Raw genomic sequence first — 19,467 nt, 5'->3', positions numbered from 1 at the left:
CTCAATTTCCAATTAACATCTTAAAATATATTATTTGGATTGCATCAATTTTGCAAGCAAGATAGAAAAAACATTGTTATTAAATTGAGTAAGGTCTGTTTTTTGTAACTTCTCAAATGAATGTCACATAACGTGAACCATTTCTTTGATTTATAATTTCTAGTTTAAAAATGTTGTGAAACAAATACTACAGACAACTACATTTGCTCACCATCTTAGATCCACGTGCTTTTTATTGAATATATTATTATGCATCCCCAATATGACCCTTCCCCCTATCAATGACAGTGACAAAGATATTATAATTAAAAAAATTGTATTTATGTTGCATTTTCCTGTTTTGATTACATAGATTATCATCAAAGTTTCATGAATCTCGACTGAGGCAATGATGATCACTCCCAACTATCTCCCTATGTTGGATCATTTTTTTGCATCTGCATAGAACCAGATAATATACTTACATATGCCAGGGGTTGATGTGTAACAAATCAAAGATGACAATTGTGGGAATTGCAGATATTATGCCTGATTTTCATGTGTTCAGTTGACATCTTGGTGCGGTGTTTTAGAAATTATTATCAATCCACCATTCAGTGATCCTTGAATAGACCCTGTTTTACCCCTGTGAAGAGGGGTAAAGGCAGTATATCTAATACATGTAATAAGAAATGAAACCTTGGTAGTTATAAACATGTGCTGAGAACAGAAGATTATTGCATGAACATTGCATGCAGGTTACAAACTGAGATATTAGGTTTTGAACCCATGGCTCATTTTCTGCATTTAGTACCTTTTTAGCCATGATCTAGATTCCTTGCATCAGTGACCAGTACTGTACCATTGAGTTACATGGGTGATGGTAAAATAAAAATGTAATTTGCATATTTTGTTTCTTACTTTTTTTCCTGGACTGTATATATGTATACAATACATTTTGATGAATAAGTTTTATTATACTGTTATACTTGCTTAGAAATCAAATCCAAATGCAAACTGCACAGATCAGCCATCACATAATGTGCTAGCACTGCTCTGGTGGCCTAGTGGTTACAGTGTCAGCCTCAGATACAGGAGGTCGTGGGTTTGATCCCCAGCTGAGCCATACCAAAGACATAAAATTGGTACTGACAGCAGCCTCGCTTGGCGCTCAGCATTAAGAGGTTAGTGTTAGGATTGGCCAGCCTGGTGTCAGGATTATGTGACTGGGTGGGACATCTTGTTACATATCTGCAGCATGATATCCCAGTGCTAGACATCATGATAAACTGCCACACTGCAGACATCGTAGCGATATGACTGAAAAATTGTTAAAGCTATGTTAAAAATCAAAATCACACACACACACATGTGCTAGCATATCTGGGTCTATGCAGTTTGTTATGAATATTCAGTAGAACAAACATCATAGACCCAGATCTTCCAGCGCATTATGTAATGGCAGATCTGGGTTTATATTGTTAGCAGTTGGACTCAACCTATGGACTCAACCTATGGGCAAGTATATACAGTATATCACAGACATAATTCATCTCATTCCAAATAGTACTGATATTTTAATATTTGCATTTCAGTGAATTTACACTAATCTGTAAACATGATTTACAGCCTAGTATTGTTCTTTATTTCCTCAGGTAAAGGCACGTAGCCAGCTGAGAATATCAGGTGTGCCATTTGCTGTGTACTGGGGCAGCTTCATGTTGATAGACATCATCAAGTTTATCATTCCAGCCATTCTTGCTGTTATCATTATCTTCATTGTCCAGGTGGAGTACTGCATATATATTTTTTTAATGGTTTGCGAAAATGGCATTTTGTTGGTACTTTATTTCATGGATTTATAAAGTGGATCTGTTGTTTTTACAGGCAGATGATTGTTGATTCTTTAAATTAATGCTTTGTGGCAATCACAAAATCACAAAAATAGTGAATACACAATATGCTTTAATAATAATAATATGGTTAGATAATAATAATAATAATATGGTTAGATAATATGTTTGCAGTTTAGAATTATCAGTTTGGTTGAGCACAAGACAGTTGACTGCTATTTCTGTGAATGATTGTGAATTAAATATAGCTCTGTGCCATTCCAGTTGTTTTGGAGTTAAGACTATTAAAAAAATAGACAAGGGTTTGGAAAGACTTCTTGTGGACAAACAAATTGATTTTTAATTAATTGCCTTTTCTTTAGCAAAATGTAATGATCAGTGACAAAAGTTTATCGGATTACCAGTTCTGCCAATAAGTGATGGTTTATTCAGTGTGCTGGCATATGCATAGTTTAGTAATTGCCATCACTGATTGGTGGTTTGTTTCATGTCCTGGCACATGCATAGTTTATTAATTGCCATTCATGGTTGGTAGTTTATTTCTTGTTCTTGCAGATGCAGCTTAGTAACTTCCATCAGTGACTGGTGGTTTGGTTCATGTTCTGGCACTTGCATAGTTTAGTAATTGCCATCCATGGCTGGTGATTGTTTCATTATTCTGGCACATGCATAGTTTAGTAAAAGCAATCCATGAATAGGTGTTTTTTGTTATGTAATCTAACTTTCTCCACCTTACAAAAATCATTATACACTATCATCTTTTTGTGCAAAATATATCATTAAAATAACCAATAAAATATTAATTAAAATCCATTTACAGATTATTTCTGCTTTGAACATATTGTATGGAATCTGATTTTGTACAAACAAAAACATACTTTAATTCAGTGCACAGGCATTTTTATTTAGGCTTGTATGTACTTCTATGTTGAGTCTCACTGCAAACTGCACAGATCCAGATCTGCCGTTGCATAATATGTCAGCAGATTTGAGTCTGTGCAGTTTGTTAGAAGTGATCAGTAAATGAGACAACATATGCTCTGATCTGCTGGTGCATTATACAGTTGCAAATAGGGTTTATGTTGTCTGTAGTTGGACTGAACTTTTAAATGAGTTTATACATTACAGTTTATGATGTCAGGTTGACAAAAGGATATTTCCATTTAGGATATGTGTTCTCATTATTACTAAATTTTTTGCTTTTATTTACCCAGTACTATACCTTTTCTGTTGAGACTATTTGTCAGAGAATATGAATGTTAATGTATGTATAAACTTTTGTTATGTTACAGTTACTATTCAGGATGCAATTAGAAACCTTCTGAAGGAATTCTGTAGGTTTTTCCCAATATGTATAAGCAAAATACTAATGTAGATTTTTCTTCCAGGTGCCATCTTTGCAGCCTACAGGTGCTGTGCTGACCCTGATTCTTGTGTGCTTGATGTACATTCCCTCCAACCTTCTCCTTTCCTATGTGTTCTCATTTGCCTTTGGGAATCATGAAACAGCAATGGCTGTCATGCCAATGGTTTTTGTTTTTGTAAGATTTATATAGCAGTGTTATAAAATTGTATCTTTCTTCCCATTTTATGATCCATTAATTATTCATCATTCTTTCTTTCTATGCCTCCTTCCATCTAACCCAACCCCCATCTTCTACACTTACTCACAAATTGATTTACTCATTCACTTAGTCATACTTTCACATCAAAGGGTCCACTGAATTTTTCTTGCAAAGGAAACCTTATTTCTCCTTGCCCTCCATGTTAGAAGCACTCAGTAATATTTCAACCCAAAGCAGATATCATTTTTATATTTTAATAGAAAATATTGTCAGCAGAATCAATTACAGGTGTCATCTTTTACCTTGAAACTTGATCCCCTGTAAAACATATACACGATATTGAGATTTTTAGTTAAATGTAAAGCTGCAGTAGATTGTGGGAAATTTAGCTGTTGCAATCAAGTATGGTAAACAAAGAAACAAGTTCCAACTCATATTCCCTGTTATGAAGCGACAAAAAGGTATGATGAGTCCAATAAATTATAAGGAGTCAAATGAGTTGTGAAGAATCAAATGAGTTGTGAAGAGCACAATATGTTATGTTGCATAAAGAAATAGATGCATTTGATTTGCACCTGCATTAAAAAAATTAATAAAATTGTAAGAAAGGAATAAACTATGTATAATAATTGATTATTGCTTTCTTGGAAAGAAAATCAGAACCCACTTACATACAATAACATACTGAAGCTTAAACCTTTGTTGGCAATCAAAAGAATATTCTTTTCTTGCACACTGAATAATCTCACTTTTAGTTATGTAACATATTTTGTATTTTATTTACTTTGACAGTTTTTATTGCATTTCAGGCCGGATTTATGCCTTACCTACCAGTGTCTTTAATAAATATAATGAGCAATGAGTCAGTAGCTGCGATACTTCATTATGTCTTCTGCTTCATAGATCCTCCCTACCTTATTTTTGGCGGAATATTTTACATTGATAAGGTACATTACATGAATATAATTTAATGTCATGTTTTTGGCCAAAAAACCCCAACAATTTTCATTGCAGTAAATTTTCTTCTCAGATACTTCTCTGATCATAATACATTAGTAATCCTTCCTGTTTCGCACATCTGGTCCTTCCAAGCAAAGAAGGGTGTTTGAAGAACCTTTTGATTTTTCATGGCAATAAAGTGCTAAAACGTCATCTGGACACTGAGACAAAAGTCAGACTTGAGTGGTCATTTACCAATTACTACTTCCAACTATTTCTAGCCAGCATGCTCATTCAAGACATTTTGCAGATATCTTCCATTTGGTGCCTTTTTCAGTATTAGTGATAAAGGGAACTTTCTCTTTAGAAGGGAAGTGCATTTGATATATTTTCTTACTGAACTTCATTCTGTCCTCATTGTAGATAAATGTTTTTCCTGTAACGTAACAACCACCATTTTAATTCTCTATTCTAATGGTCAATAATAATTTCACTGCATCTCCATACTCAAGATTATTGTAACTTATTTCCTGTAAATGATCTTGTTGTTTATCAGTAATTAAATCATTTCAGGTATTCACTCTTGCCTCTTTAGCATTCATGTTACTGTAAGCTTGGTACTATGTCTGCAGATTTAGCTTTATGTGAAATTGTCTTGTTCTTTTTCAAGTACAGATAATGTTGGGCAGGATTAAATGTGCAGGGTGAAAAAGGTTTAAACTCTAAAGTTAATCACTCAACTTGTTTTATATGTATGGGGTGCCAGTTGGACCATACATGTAAAATCTGCACTCTATGGTTAGAGGACTGATGGGAAAAGTTTTGGTAAAACAACTGTGTTGGACTGTCAAGCAAATCAGAAAGTGGTGCTCAGAGGATGTGGACACGATCAGCCTTACTGCTGATGCCACCTCAGCCTCAGTAGTGACCTTCCTAATGTCACAGTCACTTGAAAAGTTGCCAGTGAAGACAAAGACCAGATATTCTGTGACACTGCAGGCCTCACATGCTGCTGTTGCATCATCATCACTCACTTCACAACCATTTTATTCAGGTCTTACTAATACTGAAACTGAACAGACTTCCAGACCAGTATCAGTATAGTATGGTGTCTGATATAGGACCAGTCCTGGAGAACCCCATACTGCATACACACCAGTACTATCTAAGGGGATCTGTGTCCAGAAAGCTATTACCTGACCTCAAGACCTGACATCAGCCAGTCTTATAGGTTATCTTCTGAGGTTCCAGATATTGTGACTGCTTCAGTGGTCTAAGTGGTTGGAGCATTGGCTTCAGATGTGGGTGGTCATGAGATCAAACCCCAGCCAAGTTATACCATTGACTTATAAAAATTGTACTAGTATGTGCCTTGCTTGGCCCTCAGCATTAAGAGGTTAGTGTTAGGACTGATCGAGCTGCTGTCAGGATATTTGACTGGGTGGGACATGATGTTGCATGTCACACTGCAGATATCATAGCGATATGGCTGAAAAATTGTTAAAGTGACATTAAAAATCACACACATACAATCTCAAAAAAGCTCTCAGAAAGAAACATTTCTGCCAACAGGTGGTGGACAGAATTACTTGGGCAAGAAGTCCCACTATTTTGAAAGCCTATAAGGGGAAATGGAGTCTTGTCTAATGATATGAGCAGAAGAACATCACTCCTTAGAAAGATCTGGTACCACAAATAGCTAACATTTTCCATTGGCATTTTGAGGACAGGAAGTTAGCTCTAGTCAGAATCAAGGGCTACCATTCCACAATTTTGGAAGAAAGGACAGTTTCTTTTCATGACAGCCCCTGGTTTCATTGCCAACAACATGCTCCTGCTCACAGGGAAATAATTCTTTCATTTTTAACATATATCTTTGTTGGAGCCATCATCTTGGGGGATAATATTTCCTTTTAGTTTCATGAATCTTAGATTCATTGGGTTATCAAGGCAGTTGGCAAGGAATTAAGTCAAGACTATATTAATTTCTTATGCATATCAGCTCATCGGGTTAAGTCAGTAATTGCCACTGTGTGTGTGTGTGTGATTAGGATTTTTAATGTAGCTTCAACAATTTTTCAGTCATATCGCTACGATGTCTGCAATGTGGCAGTTTATAGTGATGTCCAGCACTGGGGCATCATGCCGCAGACATATAGCATGATGTCCCACCCAGTCACATTATCCTGACACCAGGCCGACCAGTCCTAACACTAACCTCTTAATGCTGAGCGCCAAGCGAGGTAGCTGTAAGTACCATTTTTGTAAGTCATTGGTATGACTCGGCTGGGGATTGAAACCCACAACCTCCCACTTCTGAGACAGATGCTCTAACCACTAGGCCACCGGAGCGGTCAGTAAGTGCCAGCATAGCATTTGAGTGTAATTGTGTCCAGATGGACAGTGTTCAAGCAGTGCAGTGAAGATTCAGTATATCATTCTCTGTCTTCTATCAGAGAGACCTTTCACTCCAAAAGATCACAGTTTAACCTGTTAGGACCTATATCAACAGCACATCAGGCACAAAGGTGTTTTTTATATGCTTGCGGACCATAGTCGGAGCCTGGTCTAGGCTAAGGAGATGTTACTCCTTCTGCCTCTTGCCTATTTCAATGCATTATGGTCATGTTATGTATCAGAGTAGAAACCAACTTTTGGAGAGAAATGCATTTCATCAATAAAATTTACCAATCGTAATATGACTCACTCCCATGCCCTCCATGCAATCACATTACTTTAAAACTCTAGTAGAAAGTGACAAATGATATAGCATCAGAAATCACTCTCCTCTGTCACATAAGTAATGTGATTTAGCATCAGAAATCACTCTCATCTGACACATAAGTGATGTGATTTAGCACCAGAAATCACTCTCATCTGTCACATAAGTGATGTGGTTTAATATCAGAAATCACTCATCTGTCACATAAGTGATGTGATTTAGCAGCAGAAATCACTCTCATCTGACACAAGTGATGTAATTTTGCATCAGAAATCACTCATCTGACACAAGCAATGTGATTTAGCATCAAAATCACTCATTTGACACAAGTGATGTGATTTAGCATCAGAAATCACTCTCATCTGACACAAGTGATGTAATTTCACATTAGAAATCACTCATTTGACACAAGCAATGTGATTTAGCATCAGAAATCACTCATTTGACACAAGTGATGTGATTAGCATCAGAAATCACTCTCATCTGACACAAGTGATGTAATTTCACATCAGAAATCACTATCATCTGACACAAGTGATGTAATTTTGCATCAGAAATCACACTCGTCTGACACAAGTGATGTAATTTCGCATCAGAAATCACTCATTTGACACAAGTGATATGATTTTGCATCAGAAATCACTCATCTGACACAAGCAATGTGATTTAGCATCAGAAATCACTCATTTGACACAAGTGATGTGATTAGCATCAGAAATCACTCTCATCTGACACAAGTGATGTAATTTCGCATCAGAAATCACTCTCATCTGACACAAGTAATGTGATTAGCATCAGAAATCACTCATCTGACACAAGCAATGTGATTTAGCATCAGAAATCACTCATTTGACACAAGTGATGTGATTTAGCATCAGAAATCACTCTCATCTGACACAAGTGATGTAATTTTGCATCAGAAATCACTCATTTGACACAAGCAATGTGATTTAGCATCCGAAATCACTCATTTGACCCAAGTGATGTGATTAGCATCAGAAATCACTCTCATCTGACACAAGTGATGTAATTTCACATCAGAAATCACTCTCATCTGACACAGGTGATGTCATTAGCATCAGAAATCACTCATCTGACACAGGCAATGTGATTTAGCATCAGAAGTCACTCATTTGACACAAGTGATGTGATTTAGCATCAGAAATCACTCTCATCTGACACAAGTGATGTAATTTCGCATCAGAAATCACTCATCTGACACAAGTGATGTGATTAGCATCAGAAATCACTCTCATCTGACACAAGTGATGTAATTTTGCATCAGAAATCACTCATGTGACACAAGCAATGTGATTTAGCATCAGAAATCACTCATTTGACACAAGTGATGTGATTAGCATCAGAAATCACTCTCATCTGACACAAGTGATGTAATTTTGCATCAGAAATCACTCTCATCTGATACTAGTGATGTGATTAGCATCAGAAACTCTCACTCACTCTCATCTGACACAAGTGATGTGATTTAGCTTCAGAAGTCACTCATTTGACACAAGCAATGTGATTTAGCATCAGAAATCACTCATTTGACATTTTTAGCAGTTGTATTGCTAAAATAACCCCAAAGATGAGGTTAATGGCAATTTTAGCTTGGTAGGGCTGGATTTGCAAAGTAGTGGCTGTATTCCAAACATGTGAAAGTCAGGCAAGTATTATCAAGGAAACACCTAAAACTGGCTTCTAATAAGTTTTCTGATAAGTTGTTAGAAATTGAATATGATTTCAACGTTGCAACCCCTCTTTTAGCACAAAGCAACTCAAAATGCCATTTTGAATTTTTTGATATGAAAATAGTGATGAAGTTGGGTATCACAATCTCATATTTGAGGACTTATATTGTATATATATACTTTCATGAAACTTTTTCCCTAGTATGCATCATGACTAGATAGTGAATTGCATACTATAGTTATGCCCCTGCTTTAGGATCAAGTCATAACAAGGGAAAATGAAATTGTTTGACCTGCATCCTTGTCCAGTGTAAATTTTTTGAATTATTGAAGATATTTTAATGTAACTTTAGCCAGTCATATAGCCACAGGGGTAAAAATCACTATTATGTTAATAATTAAGGTATTTATTATAATTAGATAGTTTGTTGCGTAACACAGCTTCATCTCCAACCTCAGCGTTATGAAATTTACCCAGTTATATATCACGATTAGACATTATGTCTCATATGATAGCCATGTGCCTTGCCTCAAGGTTAATGTCACAGCAAGGGATACTATAAATCAGTGACCTACATCAATATATTGGTATGACTTTTAAACCACTGAAGACATTTTAATGGAACTTTAGCTTGTTATATATTTTGACTTGTCATTGTCTTGTTTATTCTGTCCTACCCCACAACAAGATCTCAACAAGGGATGAGAGGTGTAAAAATCCATTGCCCTTGAGCATTGGGAAACACAATATTAATGTCAGGAAACCATTTTTTCCCATATAAAAGCCTTGTTAGGCAGCAAAAATATATTAAAAATGACAATGTTGCAAGTTATGAAATTGAATTTTTGTGTACTTTCAGCAACAAATATTAATCCTGAAATTGTTCGACAATGTACCTACAGCAGGGTGCTCAAATTATCTCACTATAAGTCCATTGTTGAGTGTTGGGTGGTTGTTATTGGTAAGAGGCCACTTGAATCAGCATGTCAGCAACCCATTATCTGAATAAGTAATCCCAGTCAATACTACTAACTCTTCATGGGGATACCAGCAGAACCATGCACAGGTATCTGGGTAACTAGGCCATTTGTATTGAAAGCTGTTGTATAATTTTCATTTGTCCCAACTGCAGTAATTTACTGAGCAGACAGAAAAATCCACTGGACAACTAGATTTGAAGGCATGTTGTCCAGGGACAACCATGGATTTTCAAAATATTTCTGCCTTAGAGGGATAATGTAAATCAATGGACTGTACCTTATCCAGACTTTCACTTTTTAACCCCTACAAATATTTTGATGACATTGTACCCAGATCCATGCCTTATCAAACAGTTGTCGATTCCAGGTCAAATGTCAAGGTCATTAGGTCATATCATGCCATTTGTGGTACTTTTGTTACTTTTGTTACCCATGTAGAAATGTTGTTCAAGCATTGTGATTCACTCCAAACCTGAATTCAGAATTCAGCTATCTTACAAGCTTTTTCTATTTATATCTGATTTTGTTGCTTATTTAAATGATTTCAGTCAGAATATTTAATTAGATTTGAATTGTTGACTTTCAGACAGTACTGCAATAGAAATTTACCCAATGTAGCTTTGTGGGTAAAGAAGATTATTTCATTGTTTAAATATAAAATATTCACATTGTCATGATCATTTACATCTTTTTGTAAGTGCATATGCATTAATCTGGTTCCCAGTTTTTACCTAGCTATTTTTTGGTTTGAAACTCTATAGTCAGAAGACGAGCCATTGTATCAGTTGTGTTTGCATAGTGCCTGAACATGTATCAAGATAAAAAGGAATGTTTTTTTTCTGCAGTATGTACAGAATATTCTGTGTTATTTTCAAATTTAGTAATATGATCTGTTGAAATTTGAACAAATTTGAGAGCTTTAGAAATTTCACCATAATTGCTTCAAGACACAAAGTTTGACAAGTCATTAGTCTTAAGTGGCTATACTCTGACAATACAAACCCGTTTGTTTGTACCCCCCTACCAATTTAAATAATGGAAATCTTTAATGTGATAAAAGTGCAAGGAACTTAGTCAATTCATTCATTGATTTATAGTTTCTAACCTGACTATAAGTAGAGTGGCCCTAACACCATCATCTTATGCGCGGTTCATGTTTAACGGAAGTTTTCCATGTAATAGACGGACAGGCTCGGATCCATTTCCAGTTTCTGGACAAGTCCATTTTCAGCAAAGGGGTGTGTCATGACTACAGATGTACATACATAAGTCGTCTGCTTCCGATATTTGCAATGTCAAATGAAGCAAAGAAAAATAATTACAGCTACAAATTTGTTTTTCATGTGGATTTAAAAAGCAGTTTAATTTCTGTGTTCATATATGCAAAGGGATATAATTCCAAACTCTCAGCATTATGTAATTACACAATATTCAGCAATTGCCAAACAGGATGAACTATGTCATTATGTTGTCTGATGGAAATAAACTAGCCTATAGTGTACGCAATATGGCGCCATGTTAGTATGGAAAGTCCGTTAAGCATGAAATGGTGCAGGGGATGCCAGCATTAGTGCCATTCTGATCTCAGTCAGGTTAAAAATTAAAATCAGTGATTCAATTGACTTAGTTCTGTGCACTTTTTATCACATTAAACGCTCTCGTTTTTTAAATCAGTAGCGGGTACAAACAAACGGGGATGTAGAGTCAGACTATAAATCATCTTAATATGTTTCAGTTACTGATAGTCGATCAAAGGTCATACAAACTTGGGACATCAAAAAAATGTTTAGTGTATGCATTCTAGGACATGCACAAAAAAGCTAGTTTGACCTGTGTCAAAAAGTATTTTTGTATTTCTTAATTTTAATTAATTGTTGCTGTATTCTTATTTTTAGGTACTAAATATGATAAAAATTATAATCGTGTTGATGAAAATTTTTAAAAAATTATTCTTCTTTCAGGTGTACCGGGTTGCTGAGATGAATCTTGCAGTAGATAGAATCTCAATCAATGATTATTTCAATTGGAGCACCCAGATCGATATTGTCTTTATAGCTGTGAGTGTTTTATTCAGTTTTTATATGGGAGAAAAATGCACACCCAGATTGGGGCTTGAACCTGAGACTATTCTAAATTTAAATGGCTGCTCTGCCAATGTGCAGTCCAAGCCAGTCATGCTGCATTTTTTCTCCTGCTTTTCAGAGACACACCCCTCTGTCTTTTTTTAATCAACCATGTAAAGAACTAAACAGCCTTACTTTTAAGGTGACCTGTGGTTGAAATATCATCCATCCAAGTTTTCAATAGAATCCAGTAGCCTACAGGTTTTTTTGCCATTTATTCTTATAAAAATTGTTGCCTATTTTGAAAAAGGTTTATTTTTAAACTTTCTTTGTCATATTCTGTTGAAGATGATTTGTCTAGTTACAATTACTGTCTTCTTCCAATTGATACAGTTTTATTTAAGTCGTCTTCTCTGGAATGGCTGAGTCAGCATTGGTCAGCTTAGCTTGAAATGTCTATGAAAACATGCTCTGTCTAAATTGTGTCTGGGATGGCTACCAAAGCAATGTACCTTTCATAGCAACCATATGGAAAACATATTTTTTTTTCAACTTCCTCAAAATGGCTGAACCAATTTTGTTCAGACTTGGTAAGAATGCAATCTTTTAAAATTGTTCTGGTTTGGTTCTCCTAACAGTGGTGTGGCTTACTTAGCAACCCAGTTGTAATGTTATTGTGAACGTCTTATTCAGAACATTTGAGACAGTTGTGATCAGATTAGTTAAGAATGTTTCTTAGAATTTCTCTTTGAAATTTGTGTCTGAGGTGGTTTTTCCAAAACTGCTAATCTAACTTTATTCAAACTTTGTCGGAGTTACATCTGTGGTGAGTCCCCTGGCAATGATATGACTTCATTTGCAACTAGGTAGAAACTGTTTTCACATTCACCAACAGAATGTCAGAGCTAATTTTGCTCATATTTATTAGCAATGTTTCATAGCTAAAAATAAGCTTAGCATGCTACTAAATTGTTGTTGTTATTATTGTAGGGTTTAACGCCATTTTTCAGCACAAGATAGGCTATACATGGCAGCCAGTATAATTGGTGGAAGAAGAACCCTGGAAAACCCCGGGAAGAACCACCGACCCACAAGAAGCTACTGGCAGGCTTTCTCATCTGCCAACATTAGCTGAGCCTGAGACTCAAACTCATGCAGACAGAGGTGAGATAGCAGTGATCCGTAACAGTGAGTGCTTTAGACCACTCGGCCACTCGGGCCCCTACTAAATTGTAATAACATTGATAAAAATTTAGGAGACTATTCAGGTAACTTTCCATCCCTGTGGTATTAATATTTTGACTATAAGAAAAAAGGTTCTACTCTAATAATCAATGTTAGTCCAATTGTCAGAGTTTGCCATTTTTTTTCTATAAAGACTCAACAGGCCTTATTTTGGCCAGATATATTAAAAAAATTTCAAAATCACATGAAACAGACATGCCATTAGTTTGATGATGTTAGTTTCATTTCATTGACATGCATTCTTATTATTTACTTTCTGCACTTGATATATAAAAATTAATAGTTGATTTTACACCTCATCAGTAATGCAGTTGGAAAAGTAGCGATTTCTTTTCATCATTTCTTGAATATGACTTTGCCAAGTATATGTGCATGTATATATGTATGTATGGAGGTATATTGTTGTTGTGTGATTTAACACCATTTTTCATCACATGATAGGATATACATGGTGGCCAGTATTAATGATGGAGGAAGAACATGGGGGGGAAAACCCCGGAAAGAACCACCAACCCACGAGAAGCTACTGGCAAGCTTTCTCACATATCCACATTGGCTGAATCCGAGACTCGAACCCATGGAGGTATGTAAGGAGATATGTATGTATATATGGAGGTAGATATGTAGGTAAGTACAAAGGGTATTTGAAAAATTCAGACTATTTTATTATAACTTTTTGTTTCTTTGAATATATCAATAAATGTAATGTCAATCTGCTGACAAAATAGCATTTCAAAATTGACCTTGCATGTACAGAACACAGGACAGTTGCAGATATATGCATGTGATATTCGATAGGTAAATGATAGTGATATACATCCAGAACACAGGACACTGCAGATATATGCATGTGATATTCCATAGGTAAATGATAGTGATATACATCCAGAACACAGGACACTTGCAGATATATGCATGCAATATTCCATAGGTAAATGATAGTGATATACATCCAGAACACAGAACACTTACAGATATATGCATGTGATATTAGATAGGTAAATGACAGTGATATACATCCAGAACACAGGACACTTGCAGATATATGCATGTGATATTCCATAGGTAAATGACAGTGATATACATCCAGAACACAGGACACTTGCAGATATATGCATGTGATATTAGATATGTAAATGACAGTGATATACATCCAGAACACAGGACACTTGCAGATATATGCATGTGATATTCCATAGGTAAATGATAGTGATATACATCCAGAACACAGGTCACTTGCAGATATATGCATGTGATATTAGATAGGTAAATGACAGTGATATACATCCAGAACACAGGACACTTGCAGATATATGCATGTGATATTCCATAGGTAAATGATAGTGATAGACGTACAGAACACAGGACACTTGCGGATATATGCATGTGATATTCCATTAGGTAAATGACAGTGATATACATCCAGAACACAAGACACTTGCAGATATATCCATGCAATATTCCATAGGTAGATGACAGTGATATACATACAGAACACAGGACACTTGCAGATATATGCATGCGATATTCGATAGGTAAATGACAGTGATATACATACAGAACACAGGACACTTGCAGATATATCCATGCAATATTCCATAGGTAGATGACAGTGATATACATACAGAACACAGGACACTTGCAGATATATGCATGCAATATTCCATAGCTAAATGACAGTGATATACTTACAGAACACAGGACACTTGCACATATATGGATGCAATTATTCCATTCGGTAAATGACAGTGATATACATACAGAACACAAGACACTTGCAGATATATCCATGCAATATTCGATAGGTAGATGACAGTGATATACATCCAGAACACAGGACACTTGCAGATATATGCATGTGATATTAGATAGGTAAATGACAGTGATATACATCCAGAACACAGGACACTTGCAGATATATGCATGTGATATTCCATAGGTAAATGATAGTGATAGACGTACAGAACACAGGACACTTGCGGATATATGCATGTGATATTCCATTAGGTAAATGACAGTGATATACATCCAGAACACAGGACACTTGCAGATATATCCATGCAATATTCCATAGGTAGATGACAGTGATATACATACAGAACACAGGACACTTGCAGATATATGCATGCGATATTCGATAGGTAAATGACAGTGATATACATACAGAACACAGGACACTTGCAGATATATCCATGCAATATTCCATAGGTAGATGACAGTGATATACATACAGAACACAGGACACTTGCAGATATATGCATGCAATATTCCATAGCTAAATGACAGTGATATACTTACAGAACACAGGACACTTGCACATATATGGATGCAATTATTCCATTCGGTAAATGACAGTGATATACATACAGAACACAAGACACTTGCAGATATATACATGCAATATTCCATAGGTAGATGACAGTGATAGACATACAGAACACAGGACACTTGCAGATATATGCATGCAATATTCCATAGCTAAATGACAGTGATATAAACCAATGTGCTACTGAGCAAAGAGCATACAATAAAATCTAGGTGTTCTTATGGTACTTTTTGAACGATATTAAAGCTGACTTGGCTAAAGGTTACAGATCTGACTCTCTGTCATATCCTACAAATTTGAAGCTGTTTCTTTGCCGTAAGGATGGTTATGAATCCATGACCCACATTCTGGAAAACCATTGACAACAGTAGGTTGCTGTGAAGTGGTAATACATGAAGATATTTCTGTTTTCATGGACAGCTTGTCATCTGTTTATAATCATTTCAAGCACAGAAAGATTCGTGCAAGATTTGTTCCACAGTTGCTAATATCTGATAAAAAAACTAACTCATGTTGAAATCACCAGATAAGAAAGAAGTGACCTGATATGTGTCAGTGAGAGTGACATTGTTCCAGGTGATATATTTGATGGATTTATTTTTCTTAGCATGACTAAGACAAAGTAATAAAGTGTGGACTGAGATGTATAAAAAAACATATCATAAATCGTACTGTGTAGTTAAACTGTTGACTTTCTTATACATATCATGTTTTGATGCAAAAGGGGTGACTCTGCAAGTGTCACTAGAAATTTTGATACCTCCAAAGTGTTGCCATTAGTTGTGGAACACTACCAAAACACCTGCCTACACATTGGTACTCGAGTTAACCATCTACTCCTTGACAATGCACCACAGCATGAATCAGATGTATTGACAGACTTTCTGAAGGAACACTGCATCTGAACTTTGCCACTTCCTCCATACAACCCGATTTCAGTTCATGGTGATTTTGGCTGAATCCCATGATCAAAGATACACTGAAGTGTAGATTTTTTGAAAGCCACCATTTGTGTAAAAGTTTAGTTTAACAACATATCAATATGTAATACAAAATGGCATTTAATAATTGGATAATGAAGCTGGGAAAGTGCTTTGAGATGCATGGGGAGTATTTAGCAGATGCATGACATACTGCTCTCTTCTTTAAAAAACTTTATTGTACAATAATATTAAGAACTTCTTATATACCCCTCTTATGTATGTATGAAGATGTATGTAGCTTTTGACAATGCTTCATTTTTTATATCCAAACATTCCTTTTGCACTTACTGACATTTCTAACACTTCTATTTATTTATTTATCTATTTATTTATTTATTTATTTATTTATTTATTTATCTATTTAAAGATCACCATCAGTAAAGGGTTTTCCAACTGAGCAACAAGAGGAGCAAAATTAAAAATCTGTCTTCCAGTGAGCACAGAATGGGCTTATTATTAAAGCTCTTCGTTGTTTCAAATATATTTTGTGTCTAAATATGATGTTCTTTGTATCCCACCCTTCACCACCCTTAAATTTGAGTCTTTTCACCATGATACATTTTTTTCATACAAGATGGAATGAAAATAATTAGATTTGTATTCATTTATAAAATCAGAGTGTATTTGTGTGTGTTTGAGAGTGAGAGAAAGAGAGAGAGAGAGAGAGAGGAATGTATAGTCATGAAATTGAAATGGAGAAAATATGATATTATAACAGCTTAATAGACCCACTGTACACAAAGAATTGATAGCTGACATAATTGCATATCTTCACTGAAGCTGTAAATGTATCTGTACAATGAATGACATTATTCAGTGACTGTTCTCTTGACCTTATGCAGGAGATAAGGTAAAAACATTTCTCATATGGTGTATAGAAAAAATATTCCTTGTCCTCATTGTAGATCTACCTAATTGATTGCAGATAATTGTTGTTGTTGTAGGGTTTAATGCCATTTTCAGCACACAATAGGCTATACATGGCGGCCAGTATTAATGGTGGAGGAAGAACCCGGGAAAACCCCAGAAAGAACCACCGACCCACAAGAAGCTACTGGCAAGCTTTCTCACATACCCACATTAGCCAAATTGGAGACTCGAACCCATGCAGACAGAGGTGAGATGGCAGTAATCCGTAACGGAGAGCGCTTTAGACCACTCGGCCACTCGGGGCCCCAATTGCAGATTAAATAGTTGTGATATGACAAATGAAAATGTAGGTATAAAAGAGGAAAGGAGAAGAAAATAAAAGAGGCTTCTTCATTTTCTTTTCATGAGGAGAAAAGGAAAACTACACAATTATTTTAATCTGATATATATAGATATAAAAAGAACACAAATACTGAGTTGGGGACTCAAATACCTGCTGTGAGATGAAACAAATTTTAATATAAAAAGGATGTACTCTCAGTATCATTGGACTTGTATAAAAAATATCTAAATAATAAAACTGGCATAATTGTTTTTGTTCTTTCTTTACATACCCACAGTAAGCATGCAACTATAAAGCAGTAACAATTTGCTCTTTTCATCTATTTGTTGAAATACAGTTAGTTCCATTGGTGAGTTTTTTATTTTCTATGATAACAAACAACTAATTTATCTTAATTCTGTTTTTAAACATAACTGGAATGTTTGCAGATGGATTTGATATGTATTACTGTCAAAGTGAAGTGTCTTAAACAAACTGATAAAGTAAATAATTCCATTTTAAATCTATCAAAATGGATGTAACTGTATACAGTGAAACCCCTCAAAACCAAAATACCCTGGTACCAAATTTAATTTTAAATTTTTGGTGGTGATTGGTTTATCTAGAGTTTCTTTATGAAAGTTTAGAGACTATAAAATGTAAACTGTGACATAATCATGAATGATGCACAGCTGTTGTCTCCATGCAGTCTGAAACATGTTAAAGAAAATTCTTGTCTATAACAAATTCTTCATCAATATTGCTGCTTATTTGTTAAGAATAGCTCTGTTTTGTATCAGAATCGCTTCATTTGTTCATATAACATAAACACTGATTTAAATGTCATTGAAATTTGATTATTATAGAGATGCAGGAAACAAATGAATGCCAAAAGACTTAAATTTCGCTTCAAAAACATTCCCCAATCACATTACATTAGGAATATGAGCCTGCTACTTTGTGAATCCATGGGTGTCATTCAACAGAGAGACTTGCCTTTTTACAATCGTCTCTCACTATAAACCCCTCTGATTATATCGCTGCTCCTCTTTAAAAAATGGTGATACGGTTATTGATCACACTCAGTTGACCAGATTTTGTTTTATCCATGCTACTTTACTAATTTCACTTTAATTTTTGGCTCTTGAGAACCAATTAAAATGTGATTTCACAACATGAAATACTCAGATTTTGTGCTTTTTAATATATTGTTATGATTCAGCCTGTTTTGAACCTCCCTAGTTAATAATAATGATAATAATAACCAGTGTATCCCCCAGGGGTGTAAAATTGAGGGTTAATAAAACCCCATGGTGTCAAAACTGGGGTCAAATAAAAATAGTGGGGGTAAAAAATGTACTGAAAAATTTTCATCTGACCCGTACATTTTCAACTTGAAATAGGATATTGCAACTTGCACAACTTACTCTCTGTCTCTATCTCTAAACATACAAATAAACCAACATGCACCATTAACAAGCAAATGCATCATCCATTCAAAGGTTAATTGTATTAGTATTTCTTTTAAAGTCATACTTTTAACAGTCTCCTTATAATCTTTTTGAAGCAATATTATAGACCAACACATTACATATAAGCCAATACAAACAGCCAAATAAATCTTTTTAACCAAATGGCAGTTAATGTACTGCCTGTCATAAAACGTGTACTATCATCGGTTTCATTGTACTTCATCCTAGAACACATTTATCCAAAAATCAAGGAGGATAATGATTCATCTTCTTTCTAGTAAGTTACACTTGAACTTTTAAGATCTTTCTTTTATTGCAGAAAGCTAAAAACAACATCACAATTTACAATTACCCTCTGACTTTGTAATCCAAATATAGCATTTGTCTCAGCCAGTTTACTGATTTCTTTGTTGTGAAAGAATGTCTTGGGTTATAATGTGTTTTCCATCTTATGGC

General features: G+C 35.2%; 1 protein-coding gene across 1 annotated transcript in view; it reads left to right on the top strand.

Annotated features, from left to right (window-relative positions):
- Nucleotides 1-19,467, top strand: part of LOC149803209 (cholesterol transporter ABCA5-like) — a 120,621-nt gene that overhangs the window by 70,563 nt on the left and 30,591 nt on the right. Inside the window, exons 18-21 of the mRNA XM_089952835.1 lie at nt 1,635-1,766; nt 3,221-3,373; nt 4,207-4,344; nt 11,692-11,787. Of these exons, the coding sequence (XP_089808961.1) occupies nt 1,635-1,766; nt 3,221-3,373; nt 4,207-4,344; nt 11,692-11,787 (519 nt within the window). The remainder of the gene's footprint in view (nt 1-1,634; nt 1,767-3,220; nt 3,374-4,206; nt 4,345-11,691; nt 11,788-19,467) is intronic.

The sequence above is a fragment of the Sinohyriopsis cumingii genome, chromosome 3 (genome assembly GCF_028554795.1).
Source record: "Sinohyriopsis cumingii isolate HCF-2022 chromosome 3, ASM2855479v2, whole genome shotgun sequence".
Lineage (NCBI taxonomy): Eukaryota > Metazoa > Mollusca > Bivalvia > Unionida > Unionidae > Sinohyriopsis > Sinohyriopsis cumingii.
The sequence above is the reverse complement of the archived record's forward strand: the minus strand, read 5'-3'. Positions and strand labels throughout refer to the sequence as shown.